The 18,302-nt window shown below is 42.4% G+C and overlaps 2 protein-coding genes across 6 annotated transcripts in view; both read right to left on the reverse strand.

Moving 5' to 3' along the window:
• The window catches only part of LOC142159781 (uncharacterized), a 325,690-nt gene that overhangs the window by 94,042 nt on the left and 213,346 nt on the right, over nt 1-18,302 (reverse strand). The gene's annotated exons all lie outside the window — the stretch shown is intronic.
• The window catches only part of LOC142159829 (uncharacterized), a 34,605-nt gene continuing 31,151 nt past the window's right edge, over nt 14,849-18,302 (reverse strand). The window contains exon 8 of the mRNA XM_075214610.1: nt 14,849-17,469. Within this exon, the coding sequence (XP_075070711.1) occupies nt 16,409-17,469 (1,061 nt within the window). The 3' untranslated portion in view covers nt 14,849-16,408. The remainder of the gene's footprint in view (nt 17,470-18,302) is intronic.

The raw sequence follows: 18,302 nt of genomic DNA on the forward strand, positions 1-18,302 counted from the left end.
CCGTGCTGTCCTTTAAGGGAGCAGCAGTTGGTTTTTCAAGACGGAAAATGGGGGCATCCACTCTTAGTGGAATCTCTCAATATACCGAACCTGTTTCTTAGAAGAGGTAGGTGAACCAGAGCAGAACCTAAAACTTCCCATCTAAGTTCTATCACACCTCACAGAAAAGTTTGTAAAACTGCAGGAGGCAGAGAAACAAACGGTCTTTTCCTTTTCAAAAAGGAAACTTCCAGAACATTCTGATCATTGAGGGTTTGTCGGAGGACCAGTTACTCAATCCATTGTTGGAGAAATAATCCCTCCATGCTGTCAGGTCCTCATACTCTGAATGTCCAGGAATCTCACCTTCCTCCTGAGAGGAGAGTTCAGTTTCGGAATCTTCTAGGAAATGGAACTGGGCGCGTCCCTCTTACGAGACTGGTTGCCCGACAAAGTCTTCATCAACCTCTCCAGTGAGGAAGACAAACGTGCCAAACCCTGCACAGACTTTAAGGTTTTGGAACCAGGGTTTTACATGCTCATTATCTACCTCTACAACTTCAGTCAGATATAGACCATATATAACCCTCTAAACAATGAACATATTTAATAATGTCAAATTAAATGAACCAAGATTAAATAAAAGAATATCAGTATATAGGATCCACACAGCTTATATACAGGTAATATAGTTCAGTGTCATTTTCTATTTGGAGAGACCCTCATTTATTTTACCAGATACCCAATTACCTGATACTCATGTGGGATACTGTGATTTTCCTCTATACAGTGTTGAGAATAAAGACGGGGACATCTCTCTGGGGTATTTCTGTTACTGGATCTATCTGTAGGAAACATACAATGACAGAATACATTGTTTATATGTGATTATCAGATGATGTGTATATAGGTGGTCATCATAACTGCTCTCTCCTTTACAATGAATTAAAGTCTCCTCTTACCCAGAGATGTGAGGGGCTGGTGATTCTCCATCATCACGTCCTTGTACAGACCCTTGTGTCCTTCTAAATACTCCCACTCCTCCATGGAGAAATAGACAGTGACATCCTGACACCTTATAGGAACCTGACACACACAATGATACAGTCATCACCCAGACACATCCCCTGGTGTTACTGTATAATGTCCCATTCCCAGCAGTCACCTCTCCAGTCAGCAGCTGAATGATCTTGTTGGTGAGTTCTAGAATCCTCTGGTCATTGTTTCTCTCATGTATCAGTGAGTGAGGTGGAGGCTCCGTGATGGGGCTCTGGGTCCTGCTTGATCCTCCTGACACACAGTGATGGCTGCTGGGTGACTCACACTCACCAGATTTCTACTTCACTACTGTGTAATCCTGTGTATTGAAGAGAGAAAGATTTGGCATAAAGAGTAGACTCTCCAATTATGACCAATATATAGATGTAACCACACATAAATTAATGCTCTTAGAAAGTCAGATATTAATGTTGGAGAACAACAAACACTAGCCTTTTGTTTAAGCAACAGAGAATAGACTGAGTGGGTTTAAATACAGAAGTGCCTGACATCATGGGCAAGTGTCTGAACTCATGCTCAATTATCACAGGGAGCATGTAAGTAGGATCTTCATAATTTGTTTTTAGATGCTGTTTCCCTTTGATATATGTCAGAATTATTATGCAGAATATGGGTTTATGAGGTTGAGTGAAATGTTAATGTCTCTTATATGATGAATAGATATATTGTACTGTTTTGTTAAACCGCAATATGATATTTTTGATTGGAGAGACGATGGTTTTAAGGCCACCTTTTTAGGTTTTATTAGCTCCTCAAATTTTTTTGCTAGGTCAAGTACTCTTATTTGCTGTTCAGTGGACGATAAATCCTGGTGATTGCCCTATGAGGTGAATTCCCAGTTGATGGTCGGGCACTGGTCAGCTGAGAGTCTCTACCTTAGCTCAGTTAGGGGTTAGAGGTATACTTTAGTTTTAGGTAGAGTATACAGGGAGGGGGTTTGAGTTTAGTGGTAAGGGTTATAGGGTCAAGTATGGATCATAAACTTTTTCTGTTGTCTCTGTTTTTTTGATATCGCAGATATGCAGTTTAAATACAGGTGCGAGTAGTGATTTGCAAACGATATTATATGTAGTATAGGTGATGTTTATGTTTGTTGGGCACTTGCAGGTTCTGTTAACAAGCTATAAACATGTCAAGAGGTATTTCTTTGTCTAGTTTATCTAATAAGGAGCTGAAATGTTTGTCCTGGAACATAAGGGGCCTAAACAATAATATAAAACGCTCTCTGGTTATGCGCCAAATTAGGAAAATTAATCCTGATATAGTTTGTATTTTGTAAACACGGTGGGTGAGAGAATTAATTAATTCTTTTAAAAAAGCCATGTGTGTGCAGAGCTAACCACGCCCCATATACAAATAATTCTCATGGGGTTTCAGTGCTTGTTCATAAGAGGCTTACATTTATGTTAGAAAAAATTCAAATAGATGCTTTGGGGAGGTGTTGCTAGTAAAAGCTACTGTACTTTGCTTGTCCTGGCAATATATATACCTCCGCCATATAGTAGTGAAGTATTAAAGAAAGGTGGTGAATTTATAGCAATGTTCCTGGAAATACCATTGTCATTGTCTAATTGTTTGTATAGTCTGCTCCACCTGTATAACAATAACACGGCACCAGAGTCTGCTCCACCTGTATAATAATAACACAGCACCAGAGTCTGCTCCACCTGTATAATAATAACACGGCACCAGAGTCTGCTCCACCTGTATAATAACACGGCACCAGAGTCTGCTCCATCTGTACTGTAATAATAACAGCACCAGAGTCTGCTCCACCTGTATACTAATAACACGGCACCAGAGTATGATCCACCTGTATAATAATAACACGGCACCAGAGTCTGCTCCACCTGTATAATAATAACACGGCACCAGAGTCTGCTCCACCTGTATAATAATAACACGGCACCAGAGTCTGCTCCACCTGTATAATAATAACACGGCACCAGAGTCTGCTCCACCTGTATAATAATAACACGGCACCAGAGTCTGCTCCACCTGTATAATAATAACACGGCACCAGAGTCTGCTCCACCTGTATAATAATAACACGGCACCAGAGTCTGCTCCACCTGTATAATAATAACACGGCACCAGAGTCTGCTCCACCTGTATAACACGGCACCAGAGTCTGCTCCACCTGTATAATAATAATAACACGGCACCAGAGTCTGCTCCCCCTGTATAATAATAACAACACGGCACCAGAGTCTGCTCCACCTGTATAATAATAACACGGCACCAGAGTCTGCTCCACCTGTATAATAATAACACGGCACCAGAGTCTGTTCCACCTGTATAATAATAACACGGCACCAGAGTCTGCTCCACCTGTATAATAATAACACGGCACCAGAGTCTGCTCCACCTGTATAATAATAACACGGCACCAGAGTCTGCTCCACCTGTATAATAATAACACGGCACCAGAGTCTGCTCCACCTGTATAATAATAACACGCCACCAGAGTCTGCTCCACCTGTATAATAATAACACGGCACCAGAGTCTGCTCCACCTGTATAATAACACGGCGCCAGAGTCTGCTCCACCTGTGTAATAATAACACGGCACCAGAGTCTGCTCCACCTGTATAATAATAACACGGCACCAGAGTCTGCTCCACCTGTATAATAATAACAGGGCACCAGAGTCTGCTCCCCCTGTATAATAATAACACAGCACCAGAGTCTGCTCCACCTGTATAATAATAACACGGCACCAGAGTCTGCTCCACCTGTATAATAATAACACGGCACCAGAGTCTGCTCCACCTGTATAATAATAACACGGCACCAGAGTCTGCTCCACCTGTATAATAATAACAGGGCACCAGAGTCTGCTCCCCCTGTATAATAATAACACGGCACCAGAGTCTGCTCCATCTGTATAATAATAACACGACACCAGTGTCTGCTGCACCTGTATAATAATAACACAGCACCAGAGTCTGCTCCACCTGTATAATAATAACACAGCACCAGAGTCTGCTCCACCTGTATAACAATAACAGGGCACCAGAGTCTGCTCCACCTGTATAATAATAACAGGGCACCAGAGTCTGCTCCACCTGTATAATAATAACACAGCACCGGAGTCTGCTCCACCTGTATAATAATAACAGGGCACCAGAGTCTGCTCCCCCTGTATAATAATAACACAGCACCAGAGTCTGCTCCACCTGTATAATAATAACAGGACACCAGAGTCTGCTCCCCCTGTATAATAATAACACGGCACCAGAGTCTGCTCCACCTGTATATTAATAACACGGCACCAGAGTCTGCTCACCCTGTATAATAATAACACGGCACCAGAGTCTGCCCCACCTGTATAATAGTAACACGGCACCAGAGTCTGCTCCACCTGTATAATAATAACACGGCACCAGAGTCTGCTCCACCTGTATAATAATAACACGGCGCCAGTCTGCTCCACCTGTATAATAATAACACGGCACCAGAGTCTGCTCCACCTGCATAATAATAACACGGCACCAGAGTCTGCTCCACCTGTATAATAATAACACGGCACCAGAGTCTACTCCACCTGTATAATAATAACACGGCACCAGAGTCTGCTCCACCTGTATAATAATAACAGCACCAGAGTCTGCTCCACCTGTATAATAATAACACAGCACCAGAGTCTGCTCCACCTGTACTGTAATAATAAATATCATTACCTGCTGCCAGACACATAAACTTGACGTCTCCGCTTTATCTCAGTCACTTCTCACCCGGAAGTACTTCCGGTCTGTGCCTTGTCCCTCGTACTAGGAGACAATAAATGACGTCTAGTACTGGTGTAATCATACTACACGCAGCCTCATGTGGTAGAAGAGGTGACTGCACCATGAACAGCCAATGTTGTGCGTGGAGACTATAAGAAAATGGCCGCCGCTCTCTTACACTGAGGACAGTTGTTTTTCAAAGTTGTTCCCTCTAGTTACACCGAGCAGTGGGAGTCTAGCTCTATCTATATACACGGAGATGCGTGCACTGATTTCCCTTCTAATCAAACGGCTTTAAAGGTTAACTGCTGCATCTGAGCATGCGCGTTACTATAGCAACCAAAATGATCCCTCGGCGGCCATGTTGGATTAGGGCACGAGGTGTTGCGTGGGAAACAGAGAAGTGATATTTAATAGTTATTATTAGTAATATTATTAATTTAATTTTTAATAGCTATTCCCCCCACTAACTCATGGTTAACAGAGATGAGAGGACCTAAAGGTTATTCCTGTCTAAATGTTCTGTGTACCTAGTCTATGTTATAATATATAAATGGTACGTGCCATATATTATGTATAGTTCATACTTGCCAACTCTCCCGGAATGTCCGGGAGACTCCCGCATTTTGTGAGAGTCTCCCGGACTCCCGGGCGAGTGTGGCAATCTCCCGAATTCTGCCCACTTCACTAGGAAGTGCCCCACTTCCTAGTGAAGTGGGCAGAATTAGATCCCAAACGCCGCGATTCCCGGCGAATCGCGGCGTTTGGCCCCGCCCCCGCTGTCAAATGACGCAATTTGCGTCATGACGTCACAGGGGGCGGGGCCGAAATGACGCGATTTCGGCCACCCCGCCCCTTCACGCCCCCCTCCACTGGCTGGCTCCCGGAAGGGAGCTGAAGAAAGTAGGTAAGTATGGTATAGTTGCCAACTCTCCCGGAATGTCCGGGAAACTCCCGAAATCTGGGACGGTCTCCCGAACTCCCGAGAGAGCAGGCAAGTCTCCCGTATCCCGCAATTCCCTGGCCAAAATAATGTGGTTTGCGGTGAATCGTGTCATTTTGGCACCGCCCCTGCGATAAAATGTCATTTACATTGCAGGGACGTGCCAAAATGACGCAGTTGATTACGCCCCACTCCCTCCCGCCCTCTAGTCACGCCCCCAGCCCGGACTTCACTGCCTGAAAGTAGGTAAGTATGATATTATGTGTACATTAAATTGTATGTTATGTTACATTAGACACATATGGTACATAAAGCCATATCATTGGAGCTTCCTTCCCTAGAGGCTGCAATAATGACTGTGATTACAGGCTTTGGGGGCAACCATTTTGGTGTCACTGGGGGGGAGACTAAATTAGCCACCAGGAGACCTGATGTCTCTGGAATATTCAGTGAGACACGTTGTGTCAGAGTTATACAGAATCTCCGCCCACTTTCTTGCACATCCCATGGAGACAAAATAAAATGAGTGGAGATTTCTGTACCGTATTAGCTGGCAAGGTGCTCAGCCGAACATGTCCTGCGGCACCTTGCAGCTAATTGAATATGTCCCTTGGTGAAAGAAAATGTGGCGAGATTGTAAAGGGGAATTCAGTTGCTGGCGATGTACTGCCAGACATTACCTCGATGCTTGGCTGCACACATTGCCAGGTAATACAGTACAGAAATTTCCACTCACTTCCCTTCGCATCTTTATGGGCCGCAAGGGAAAATGGCGGAGATTTAAAAAAAATCTCTGCTGTGATATGTCTTTGTAGTCTGTTCCAGAGTCACATAGCGGCACATCGCGTCTAATTAAATCCCCCTCCCCCGAGTGTGTGATTTGCACTGATCTGAACACTGTAGGCACTGTTGGTGTTAGCCAGGCAGCGGGATCTGCGATTCTAACAGTGTGCTGGTATAATGGTGGAACGAGTAGTTCAGAAGTGGCGTCCATATAAATAACTACTAAATAAGTACTACACCTCTACTGGACCCACTGCTCCTCAATAGTACTTTTATAGTACTACTACTACTACACCTCTAGACCACTGCTGGCCCCACTTCTCCCCATCAGTACTTCCATACTACTACTAGTACGTCCATATAAATAACAACTAAATAAGTAATACACCTCTACTGGACCCACTCCTCCCCAATAGTACTTTTATAGTACTACTACTACTACACCTCTAGACCACTGCTGACCCCACTTCTCCCCATCAGTACTTCCATACTACTACTAGTACGTCCATATAAATAACAACTAAATAAGTAATACACCTCTACTGGACCCACTCCTCCCCAATAGTACTTTCATACTACTACTAGTACTACGCCTCTAGACTACTGCTGGCCCCACTTCTCCCCATCAGTACTTCCATACTACTACTAGTACTACACTTCTAGAATACTGCTGACCCCACTTCTCCCCATCAGTACTTCCATACTACTACTACTACTACTACTACTACTACTCCGCCTCTAGACTACTTCTGACCCCACTTCTCCCCATCAGTACTTCCATACTACTACTACACCTCTAGACTACTGCTAGCCCCACTTCTCCCCATCAGTACTTCCATACTACTACTACTACACCTCTAGACTACTGCTAGCCCCACTTCTCCCCATCAGTACTTCCATACTACTACTACTACTACACCTCTAGACTACTGCTAGCCCCACTTATTCCCATCAGTACTTCCATACTACTACTACTTCACCTCTAGACTACTGCTAGCCCCACTTCTCCCCATCAGTACTTCCATACTACTACTACTACTACACCTCTAGACTACTGCTAGCCCCACTTATTCCCATCAGTACTTCCATACTACTACTACACCTCTAGACTACTGCTAGCCCCACTTCTCCCCATCAGTACTTCCATACTACTACTACTACTCCACCTCTAGACTACTGCTGGCCCCACTTATTCCCATCAGTACTTCCATACTACTACTACTACTCCGCCTCTAGACTACTGCTGCCCCACTTATTCCCGTCAGTACTTCCATACTACTACTACTACTACTACTCCACCTCTAGACTACTGCTGCCCCACTTCTCCCCGTCAGTACTTCCATACTACTACTACTCCGCCTCTAGACTACTGCTAGCCCCACTTCTCCCCATCAGTACTTCCATAGATTGGGTTTCCATAGCCGAGCAGCCGCCCATTGGACTCTGGAGCAGTGCAAATACGTTCTCTGGACTGACAGATCACACGTCACCATCTGGCAGTATGACGGAAGAATCTGGGTTTGGCTGATGCCAGGAGAACAATTTCTACCCCAATGATTACTGCCAACTGTAAAGTTTGGTGGAAGAGGAATAATGCATGGGGCAGTTTTCCTTGGAATAGCCTGGGCACCTTAGTGCCAGTGAAGGAATGTTACAATATACAATGACATTCTAGAGAATTATGTGCTTCCAACTTTGTGGCAACAGTTTGAGGAAGACCCTTTCCTGTAGTGAAACAGGAATACATAACAATGCACAAAGCGAGGTCCATCAAAAAATAGTTTCCCATGTTTGGAAGAACTTGACTACATTGCACTCCCCCTCATCTTCCAGACTATTTAAGGTACTTGCTCTGGCAAGTTGGGGCCAGTTCTTAAAGTCTAGTTAGCTCATGGCTGGATAGTTTGGCTCCTGTTATTCTGTGCACTTCATGTGAATGCTGGTATCCTGAATCCATTCCTATTCAGCAGATCCTGGTATGCAGCACTATATGCATCTCAGCTAATCCTGGTATCCGCCATTCATATACCCTTCAAGTTATACTTGTATGCTGGCATTCCTATTCTGGTCTCTCCTTGTCAGATAGCAACTTCTCCTGTCAGTCTCACCTTGTACCCATCCGGAGAACCATGACCTGCGTGGTGGGAACAGCCGAGACCAAACCTCCTTGCGGAAGTCCCTGTCGAAAACCTCCGCTACATTAGACCCTGCGCCTCCACGGGGAGTGGAGCTAAACCAGGCAGACTGTAGAATCCCACCAATCCTGTGTGTTTAGTGATAAGCAGTAGAGAGGTTCAGGAGGATGGATAGGGAGAAGTGATCCTTAGACTTTGCTGTAACTAATTCATTGATCACTATTGTGAGTGTAGTTGTGGTGGAATGTTGGGGGCTGAAGCCCAATTACAGAGTCAATAATGAAGTTAGAAGAGAGAAAGTGAGTGAGACAGTTTTATGTATGTTGCTCGAGAAGTTTGGAGGCAAAGAGGATGAGAGAAATAGGGTGGTAGTCTGGGTCCAGAAATGGTTTCTTTAGGATTGGTGAGATAAACATGCTGATAAAGGAGGATGGATGTTACCAGTGGTGAGCTAGAGGTTGGCATACAGTGGAAATGAGGGAGTAGAAAAAGTGGGGAGACAATAGGGCGAAGGTGGCAGATGAGATGATATTAGTGTAGAGACTTGGTTCTTGGTTACGGTCACAATAAATAAATACAGTATTGACCTTGTAAAAGTTGTATCTCCTTTACCCTACCACAAATTTCCGTAAAGCAGTGTCCATTATATATAGTTAGGTCTATACATATTTGGACACAACATCTAAAAAAAGCCAGCCCAGTTCTGGGACAGCATTCATTGGACAGATGAAACTAAAATCATCCTGTACTAGAATGATGGGAAGAAAAAAGTATGGAGAAGGCTTGGAATGGCTCATGATCCATAGCATACCACATGATCTGTAAAACACGGTGGAAGCAGTGTTGATAGGGAAATAATATTTCTAGACGCAGAGTTAGATGAAAAACAAATCCTTCTTTATTGTGTGCACACACTGATGTCTAATTCATAAAAGACTAGACATAGCAATATGAACATACATTTCAGTTTATATAGCCCTTTGGGGCTGGTACTTAGCAAAAGAATACAAGTTTAATAGTGAACAAAGCATGCATTGGTACATGGTGACCTTGTACTGAGGAACATATAAATTCCACAATTACAAAATAATTGATTTTATTGCCTATTCTGTTGACTATTCTAAATACCATATCTAGAGCCATAAAATGCTTAACTATGACTCTGAACCTTCTATAATCCTAACTTATTAAAATGAATACATAGCTTATGCATACAGCATCTATGAGGTAGATAAGCAGCTCTTTGTTAAAACCATTCAGGACCAGTTTCTTCCCTCTGGGCATGAAGGACATTAATGGTTAATCACTGTACATACAGTCATATAACGGGAAGCAGCATATGTTTGATTATTTCAACATCATCACCATTTATTTATATAGCACCAGCAGATTCCGTAGCGCTTTACAATTGGGAACAAACAGTAATAAAACAATACTGGGTAATACATACAGAGAAGAGGGCCCTGCTCACAAGCTTACAATCTATGGACATTTAACTTCTTAAAGGGAAACTATCAGATATAAGCTCATTGTGTCTACAGTACATTTAAATATATGGATATTATAAAAATCTATTTATACCATTATCTTAGCTTCAGGTATCTATTTTATTTTCTGTTTCCATTATTTCCTTCACAGTGTCATGACATGGACATGTATGGCTTCCAATGGCACTGAGTCACTAGAGCTTATGATGTGAAGAAGACAGAAGCAGTCTGATGAATTCTGTACAGATGGACAATGACCCAAAACTTACTGTGAAGGCAACCCAGGAGTTTTTAAGGCCAAGAAGTGGAATATACTCAATCACCTGATCTCAACACAATCGAGATTGCATTTCACTTGAAGACAAAAAACAACGCAGTAAAGACCTCGCAAAGCATAACACCCAGCATTTGGTGATGTCCATGGGTTCCAGACTTCAGGTAGTCATTGCTTGCAAATGATGTGTGATAAAGTATTAAAAATTATAACTATGTCTCGGTGGCGACCGGTGTCCTCCCTCCCCCTCCCCCCCACATTATATTGTTATAAAATGTTATAGCTTCTTGAGCTTTCTGGGTAACAATTGTATACTTACCTGTCTGTTTATTGACAAACTTTGGCTATTTTGTATATTTGCTACGCAAATATTCTCAGTTTCAATGATATATGCCCATGATATGTACTGTTCTTTGTTTTTGTTTCTTGCCCTGCAAATGTACTAATTGTTGATTCTTTTGTGCTCTTGTTTGCTATTTTTTAAAATAAATAGTTAAAAAAAAAAAAATTATAACTATTAGCTATAACTTATAGATATTGCTTTGAAAAGTCTGCCATAGTGAGACGAAACGCATGAGATAGTCATCCTTGATGTTATTTGTGGATCCGAGAGACCCTTATCCTTGAACCAGCTTTTCTTATTGGATTCCAGTGGAAGGAACTTATTATCCAGGAACCGTCCAGACAGCATACAGGGTGCGCACCCAGAGAGTCATGTGACCGCTGCTTATCGGAGAACGGAGCTAGCACTGCTGAGCGGGGAGTTTGTGAGTTACCAATACCATCTAGGTTAATCGTGTGTCTCCTTTGAAGCCCTACGCTTTAAATTACAGGCAGTACTAATATCGTTTCTGGTCTAAGGTCATTCATCTAATTGGGATATTATTCCCTTTAAGACTTCCAAACATCATATTTGGTTCTCACAGTCTGGATCCTCAGTGTGTTTATACACCAATCAGTTTGATTTTTTTAATCCATTTGGAATGCCCAAATATTAACGATTCAGTTCCTATATTGGTCCTGTTTAGCATCTTTTCTATCCTAAACTTTTGCATTAATATCTCCTTAATATATTGAGTGAGATATATTTTTATATGGGATACATTTCCTAATGGAATACTAACTGCAATTTCATTGCCCTGGAATAGGTTTGGTATTTTTATTATTGTATATTATCCAGTACTGGTTAATACTCTTTAGTGATTTTAAGTATGGTATTTTTCATTGTTTATTTGTTCCAAGTACTGTAATATTTATGAATATTTGTCATGTTTTCAGGTCAATATCCTCGTATTATTAAATAGTACTGCATCTATTTATACCGATTGGTCCTCCTATTTATTATCATACTAGTCCTTTACCTGATACTTGTTTAGCGCTGGTATTTTATGTTACATTAAAAATTATAAACATATAAATTTATGAAAATTTTCTAACAATAAACATATTTATGAATATGTCAATTTATCCACAATTACATTTGAGCCCCTGAAAATAGGGGAGTGTGTATAAAAATGGTTGCAATTCCGAGACGTTTCATACAATATTGTTGTTCAACCCCTTCAATTAAAGCTGAAAGTCTGCCCTTCAATTACATCTCCATTGTTTAATTACAAATCCACTGTGGTGGTGTACAGAGCAAGAATTATGAAAATTGTGTCACTGTCCAAATACTTCCAGATCAGCTGTATATTTGCTTTTGTTTGGTCATAAGAGAAAACTGCCCCATTTACCCCATTTGTGGCTCCACATCCTTACTGTACTGCACTTACACGTTAATGCACCTAAACCGCCTCTTCAAGTGCTAGGGGCCGTAAGTGTAAGATACGAACAACTAAAAATACAGACTAAAGTTATGCACAGTGCATCAATTTTGCACAAAGACGCTTCTTTACAATGCACAAATGCACTTACTTTCAACTCTAAATCAGTCCCTATATGCCACCTACTTCATATTTTATACCATCAGATTCATATGATGTTCTGTCCCCCTATACTATCCAGAGACAGAGAGTAACTTTGCAAGAAGTTTTCTACAACCAACCGTTTACAGCATGTAATGTATATACTGATATGCCGTGAGTTGCTTTTCTCACAAGTAAATGAGATCAGGAATAGCAGATGAATCAACTTACATGAAAAAGTTTATTCAATGTATCAATATTTAACAGAGAAAACTTTTGACATTAAGCTATATCTCTATAATAACAAACATTTTCTACCTGTGGATTATCTCACGTGTACATAGTTTGGGATTGTTCACAGAACATTTCTCATTAGAAGCATACATATGTGCAATCTCTGATGTCTAAAAATTGCTGAACTACAAGTAAAACATTTCCCACATTCTGCACATGTATATAAGAACAGGGTTTATCACCTGCATGAATTATGATGTGTAAGTAGAATACAAATGTGTTTATTTATATTCTCTTCATCATTGGTCAGGTTTCCCATGCAGATTATATGTCATATAGAGCAGTTTAATACAGGTATATAATTGTTAAGGATTCACAAGGCTGTTTTGATGACCGATAAGAGCACAAAACAGTTGACAGGGCATTTACTGAGATGCTTTCACGGTATTAAACATACAATTAGTAGCAGGTCTCATGGAGGACTATTTTCTTGGTTAAGTTCACATTCATGAACAAAATGGAAGACACAACCAAAGCATATGGTTTTGACAATGAAGGGAAGCAGTTGAATGGTCTAGGTGACAGGTTAGTCCAATGTTACTATATGAAGCAGTATTAAGTTTGTACTTCAATTTAATCCTTAAATGGGGGACATTGGATATGCTTGGGGTATAAAGTGTGGTAACAGGAGCCTGGGAACTTTTATAAAGCCAAAACTTAACCTCCTCCTCCTTTATACCCCAGTGGCCATTTTATATTTTTTCTACCAAAGCCCTGAGGACAGAACCAGGACTACAGAACAAAAAGGGAGAGGAGAGAACAAGAACTGGAACAAGAACCTAAACAAGGGAGATCAAGAAATGAACAAAGAGCATAAAGTGTGGCCGTCCAGTGTCCTCTATTGGACTCAGAATCCAATATGCGAAAATTAAAAGTTCTTCAAAACTGTCAGCACCAGGATAAGGTGCAAAGTGCGACTGGGACGATGTATGGAGACTGCACGTGCAGCGCCCTCTGAAAGGCTGTAGTTTCTTTAAAAATACCAGTTTTCACAAATGAAACCAAAGGCAAATCTCAAAGCTCCATCCAGAAAGAAGAGACGTAAACAGGCCAAACTGAAAAGAAAAGATAGGAAACCCCTTCCGTTCACACCAGGAGGTTTACGTCTTCCACACCTTGAGAAAATTCCTTGTCAAAACTCATGCTCTGGTCATGATCTGAACCACACTGTCAGAGAAGCCCTTGGCCTTAAGGACCATGGCATCAAGAGGCGTGAAAATCAGCCAAGACACTCTGGAGCAAAAAACACCTGGCCTAGCATGTCTAGTCTTAGGGGCAGATGCCACAACTGAAAATGTCCAAGGAAAAAAAATGCATCCCAGTATTCTATCCCTGGAAGGAATAATGCCACGATGGCCGGAATGTTCCACTGATCACAAGATCCTGCGGGTTCATGACCAGGACACTTTTGATTCCTACCTCATGGATGAGGTATGCCACTGCAATGACATAATCAGATTGCGTTTCAATAGCCCTTCCTCACCAGAGTGGCGTGCACTGACTAGAGCATTGAAAACCAATCGGAATACTCTGGAGTTACAAATCCCTGAAGCTGCACTGAAAAGTGGCAGACTCCCAGCCTTGTATCTGTAGACATGTGTTCATATACCAATGAGGAAGATCACCCCCTATTGAAGGAGTCTCCGTTCAACCACCAGATGAGCGTACCCTTAGAGACAGATGACTTGTTCGGCTGACGATGGTGAAATTCATTTCATATGCGCAATCTGAAACTCCCTCGAGTAAATTCATGCAAAGTGCACCAATCTGTGATCTAACAGGATCTTCATGAGCCTCTTTAAGGAGAGGGAATTTGTTCATCTGTCAAGAACACCCTCTGCAGTTTCGAGATTCAACGGTCTGGGTCGTGTCTTGAACATGATCCTGCTGCAATGTAGGTGAATGCCTCACCTTGATCTTCAGATCTTCTGGGTAAGGATGACAACCCCCTGGATCTCTGAAGGACAACCATCTCTTCCCTGATCCTGGTAACACCCTTGTGGTAAGGATTCCCAGTATGAATACTACAGAAAGTTGTGGCAGTGAAAACAGAATAATTACCCAGATAGAACAAGGCACTGGATGAGCCATCAGAGAATCAAGCCAAAGGAGAGTAAGTTAAGTCAGGGGTTAGAAGTCGGGAGGTCCATAATATATCAGAGAGTAAGCAGAAGCAAGGTCAAACGAAGCTGGGCATCTGGGTCAAAAAAGGAGGTGCAAATCGTAAGAACAAAGTAGGAGTCAAATGCCAGAGAGAAGTCAGGATCCAAACAGGAGATTCAGAGAGATCAGCAGCAGAATCAAACTGACACCAGTCTGTGGGAAAATGCAATCTTAAAAAGGCCAGCCACAGGTGATCATGATCTAGATGAGATGATGACAATTTTTCCCCCTTGTAGACAAGGAGGAGCGACCCAGGTATAACAGCAGCACCTCTGGTAGCAGAGATGTACTGCAGGCCTAATTAAATATAAGGACAAAGGCCTAACACCTCGGCACTGAAAAGAAGCCGAAAAGTATAGTCCACACTAAAAACGGTGGGACCATACAGTGAATTGGTGAGACACTGGGGTTTTTTCCAAGATTGAAATATGCAAGTATACACGTCCCTGATGTCTAAGAACACAGTGGACTCACCTTTCTGAAGATTACGGTCCTCATGGACTCCATCCTCAACTTGTCCACCTAATGTTTAATATCCAGGGAGATAGAGTGGACAGCAGCAGGGCAAAATAGAAAGCTGAAAGTGGACTACAAAACAGATGCAAAGTACAGAGCAAACCTGCAGTGCACAGACAGGAAAGTTCAGAGTAAGAGTGACTGAAACAGCCCCCGACTGTTTAAAAGAAAGAGCTGTTGTGTGTTTCTGGCAGCCCTGCCTCTATGAGAGAAGCCCTGCCAAGGAGGTGCTCTACAGCGATAGCACTCTCCCCCATCACCAAGATGGCCACCGTCCAAAAGGACAGCCCCCCTACACCATCCTGTGCATAGTTTGGGGCTATTTGAACAATTCTTCCTGCATGCCCATCCAACTCCAGCCATGGCTGTAGACTTACCTTCCATAAAATAGTCCTTCATATATCCCGGTACCCACTGTACCTTCACTACAGTGAGGGCATTTTAATAAATCCCCTCCCAACTCCCCTAAATATCTTATGTTTAATGCACCATCAGTCTGTACTACTGTTTTACTGCATAATTTTATTCAACTCATCAATTTATGACAAATAAATGTTCTGCACTTGAAGGATAACTAAACCCAAAATATGGCATTTACAAATACATTTTTAAAAGTTTCAGAAACTTCCCAGAATGGAGGAACTTTTACAAAAAGTGGTGACTATGAGGGGAGAAACTTTCCAACACTCAGGACACTGTAATCAGCCAGAAAATGGTTGATGAATGAGAAGAATAGCTTATACTAAGCTGCAGAACAAATGTAATTGTAATGTTAAACATCTCAAAATTTGTCAGGGTACAGGAACCTGTACATATCTCTGCAACTACTCTGCCAATCCCATCTTAAAGCAACTGTAATTTAAGGTTTTGGATTTTTGAACAGCCACACCATAAATAGAACTATGGCTGTCAGCACAGATTTAACTCCTAAATCATTCCCGTATCAGAGAAATACTACAGTTTCTCTCCCAGTGTGACTTCTCTGATGCAAAGAAAAGTGCTTTACTAGTGAACCATTTCCAAAATTTTAATGTACAACAAAGCTGGATATTCTACATAAACATTTCCCCAGCTCAGAACACAAATATTGCTATACTCATGTGTGGATGTTCTGATGTAGAAAAAAAGTTTAATGGCCTTTCACTTGTGATTTCTCAGATGTTTAACTAAGGATGCTTTATTTATAAAACAATTCCCACATTCAGAGCAAGAATATGGTTTCTCTCCTGTGTGAATTCTCTGATGTTCTCCAAGATATGATTTACAGGAAAAACTTTTACTACACACTAAGCAAGAATATGGTTTCTCTCCTGTGTGAATTCTCTGATGTTCTCCAAGATAATATTTACAGGAAAAACATTTACCACACTCTGAGCAAGTAAAAGGTTTCTCTCCTGTGTGTATTCTCTGATGCCTATTGTACGTTGATTTATTATTATATGATTTTCCACATTCAGAGCAAGAATATGGTTTCTCTCCTGTGTGAATTCTCTGATGTTGAACAAGATATGATTTACAAGAAAAACATTTACCACACTCTGAGCAAGTAAAAGGTTTCTCTCCTGTGTGAATTATCTGATGTTTATTGCACTTTGATTTAGTATTAAATGATTTCCCACATTCAGGACAAGAATATGGCTTCTCTCCTGTATGAATTATCTGATGTTGAACAAGATTTGATTTAGTGGAAAAACATTTACCACACTCGGAGCAAGAATATGGTTTCTCAACTGTATGAATTCTCAGATGTTTATTGCACTTTGATTTAGTACTAAATGATTTACCACATTCAGAGCAAGAATATGGTTTCTCTCCTGTATGAATTCTTAGATGTGTAACAAGATTTGATTTACAGGAAAAGCATTTACCACACTCAGAGCAAGAGTGTGGTAAAGGGTTTTTACTTACTGTGTGACATCTCTGATGGCTAAGAAGCTTCAAATTCGTTGTAAAGCATTTTCCACATTCAGAGCAAGACCAAGATTTGTCTACAGTGAGATCACTCACATTTTTCCTCTGGCAACTAACATAGCTGAGGTTATTAGAACTTTTTTCTCCAGCTAAAGAAGATTCCATTGCCACCACAATACGGGTAGATGCATATTGTGTATGATCTGTGCATGCAGAAATGTCAGTGAGATTTCCTTCTTCACATGAGACTGATTCCTCCTTAATAAGAGCAGTTGGATCTTTACGTAGTTCTGTTAGGAAAAATGAATGGTAGTTAGCTTTATAAAATGTTAATTAAGCAGCACTATTAATTCTGTGAAAAAAAATATATATAGTAGAAAGCCCATTGTCTATTCCTTATGTATTATTATTGTAGGGAGGCGATTCCCAAAGTGTGCACCGCGGCTCCCAGGGGTGCCGCGGTGCTGTCACAGGGGTGCCGCGGGCCAGCCATAAAATAAAAACAAACAACACAAAACCTTACCAATCCGCGCGGCACCGGGACCCAGCATCCTCCTCTCTCACGCAGCTGTCACTGCATGAGAGAGGAGGATGCTGGGTCCCGGCACCGCGCGGATTGGTAAGTTTTTGTGTTGTTTGTTTTTTCTATGGCTGGCGCGCGGCAGAGGTGGACAGCGCGAGAGGGGCAGTGGAGGGGGACACAGCGCGAGAGGGGCAGTGGAGGGGGACACAGCGCGAGAGGGGCAGTGGAGGGGGACACAGCGCGAGAGGGGCAGTGGAGGGGGACACAGCGCGAGAGGGGCAGTGGAGGGGGACACAGCGCGAGAGGGGCAGTGGAGGGGGACACAGCGTGAGAGAGGAGGGGGGACAGCAGGGCAGAGGAGGGGGGACAGCAGGGCAGAGGAGGGGGGACAGCAGGGCAGAGGGCAGGGGAGGGGGAACAGCGTGGCAGGGGAGGGGGACAGCGTAAGAGAGGGCAGAGGGGACAGCGTGAGAGAGGGCAGAGGGGACAGCGTGAGAGAGGGCAGAGGGGATAGCGTGAGAGAGGGCAGAGGGGACAGCGTTAGAGAGGGCAGAGTGCCTGAGGGCAGAGGGGGAAGAGTGTCTGGGGGCATAGAGGGTA

This window comes from Mixophyes fleayi, chromosome 6 (assembly GCF_038048845.1).
Source record: "Mixophyes fleayi isolate aMixFle1 chromosome 6, aMixFle1.hap1, whole genome shotgun sequence".
In the NCBI taxonomy this organism is placed as follows: domain Eukaryota; kingdom Metazoa; phylum Chordata; class Amphibia; order Anura; family Limnodynastidae; genus Mixophyes; species Mixophyes fleayi.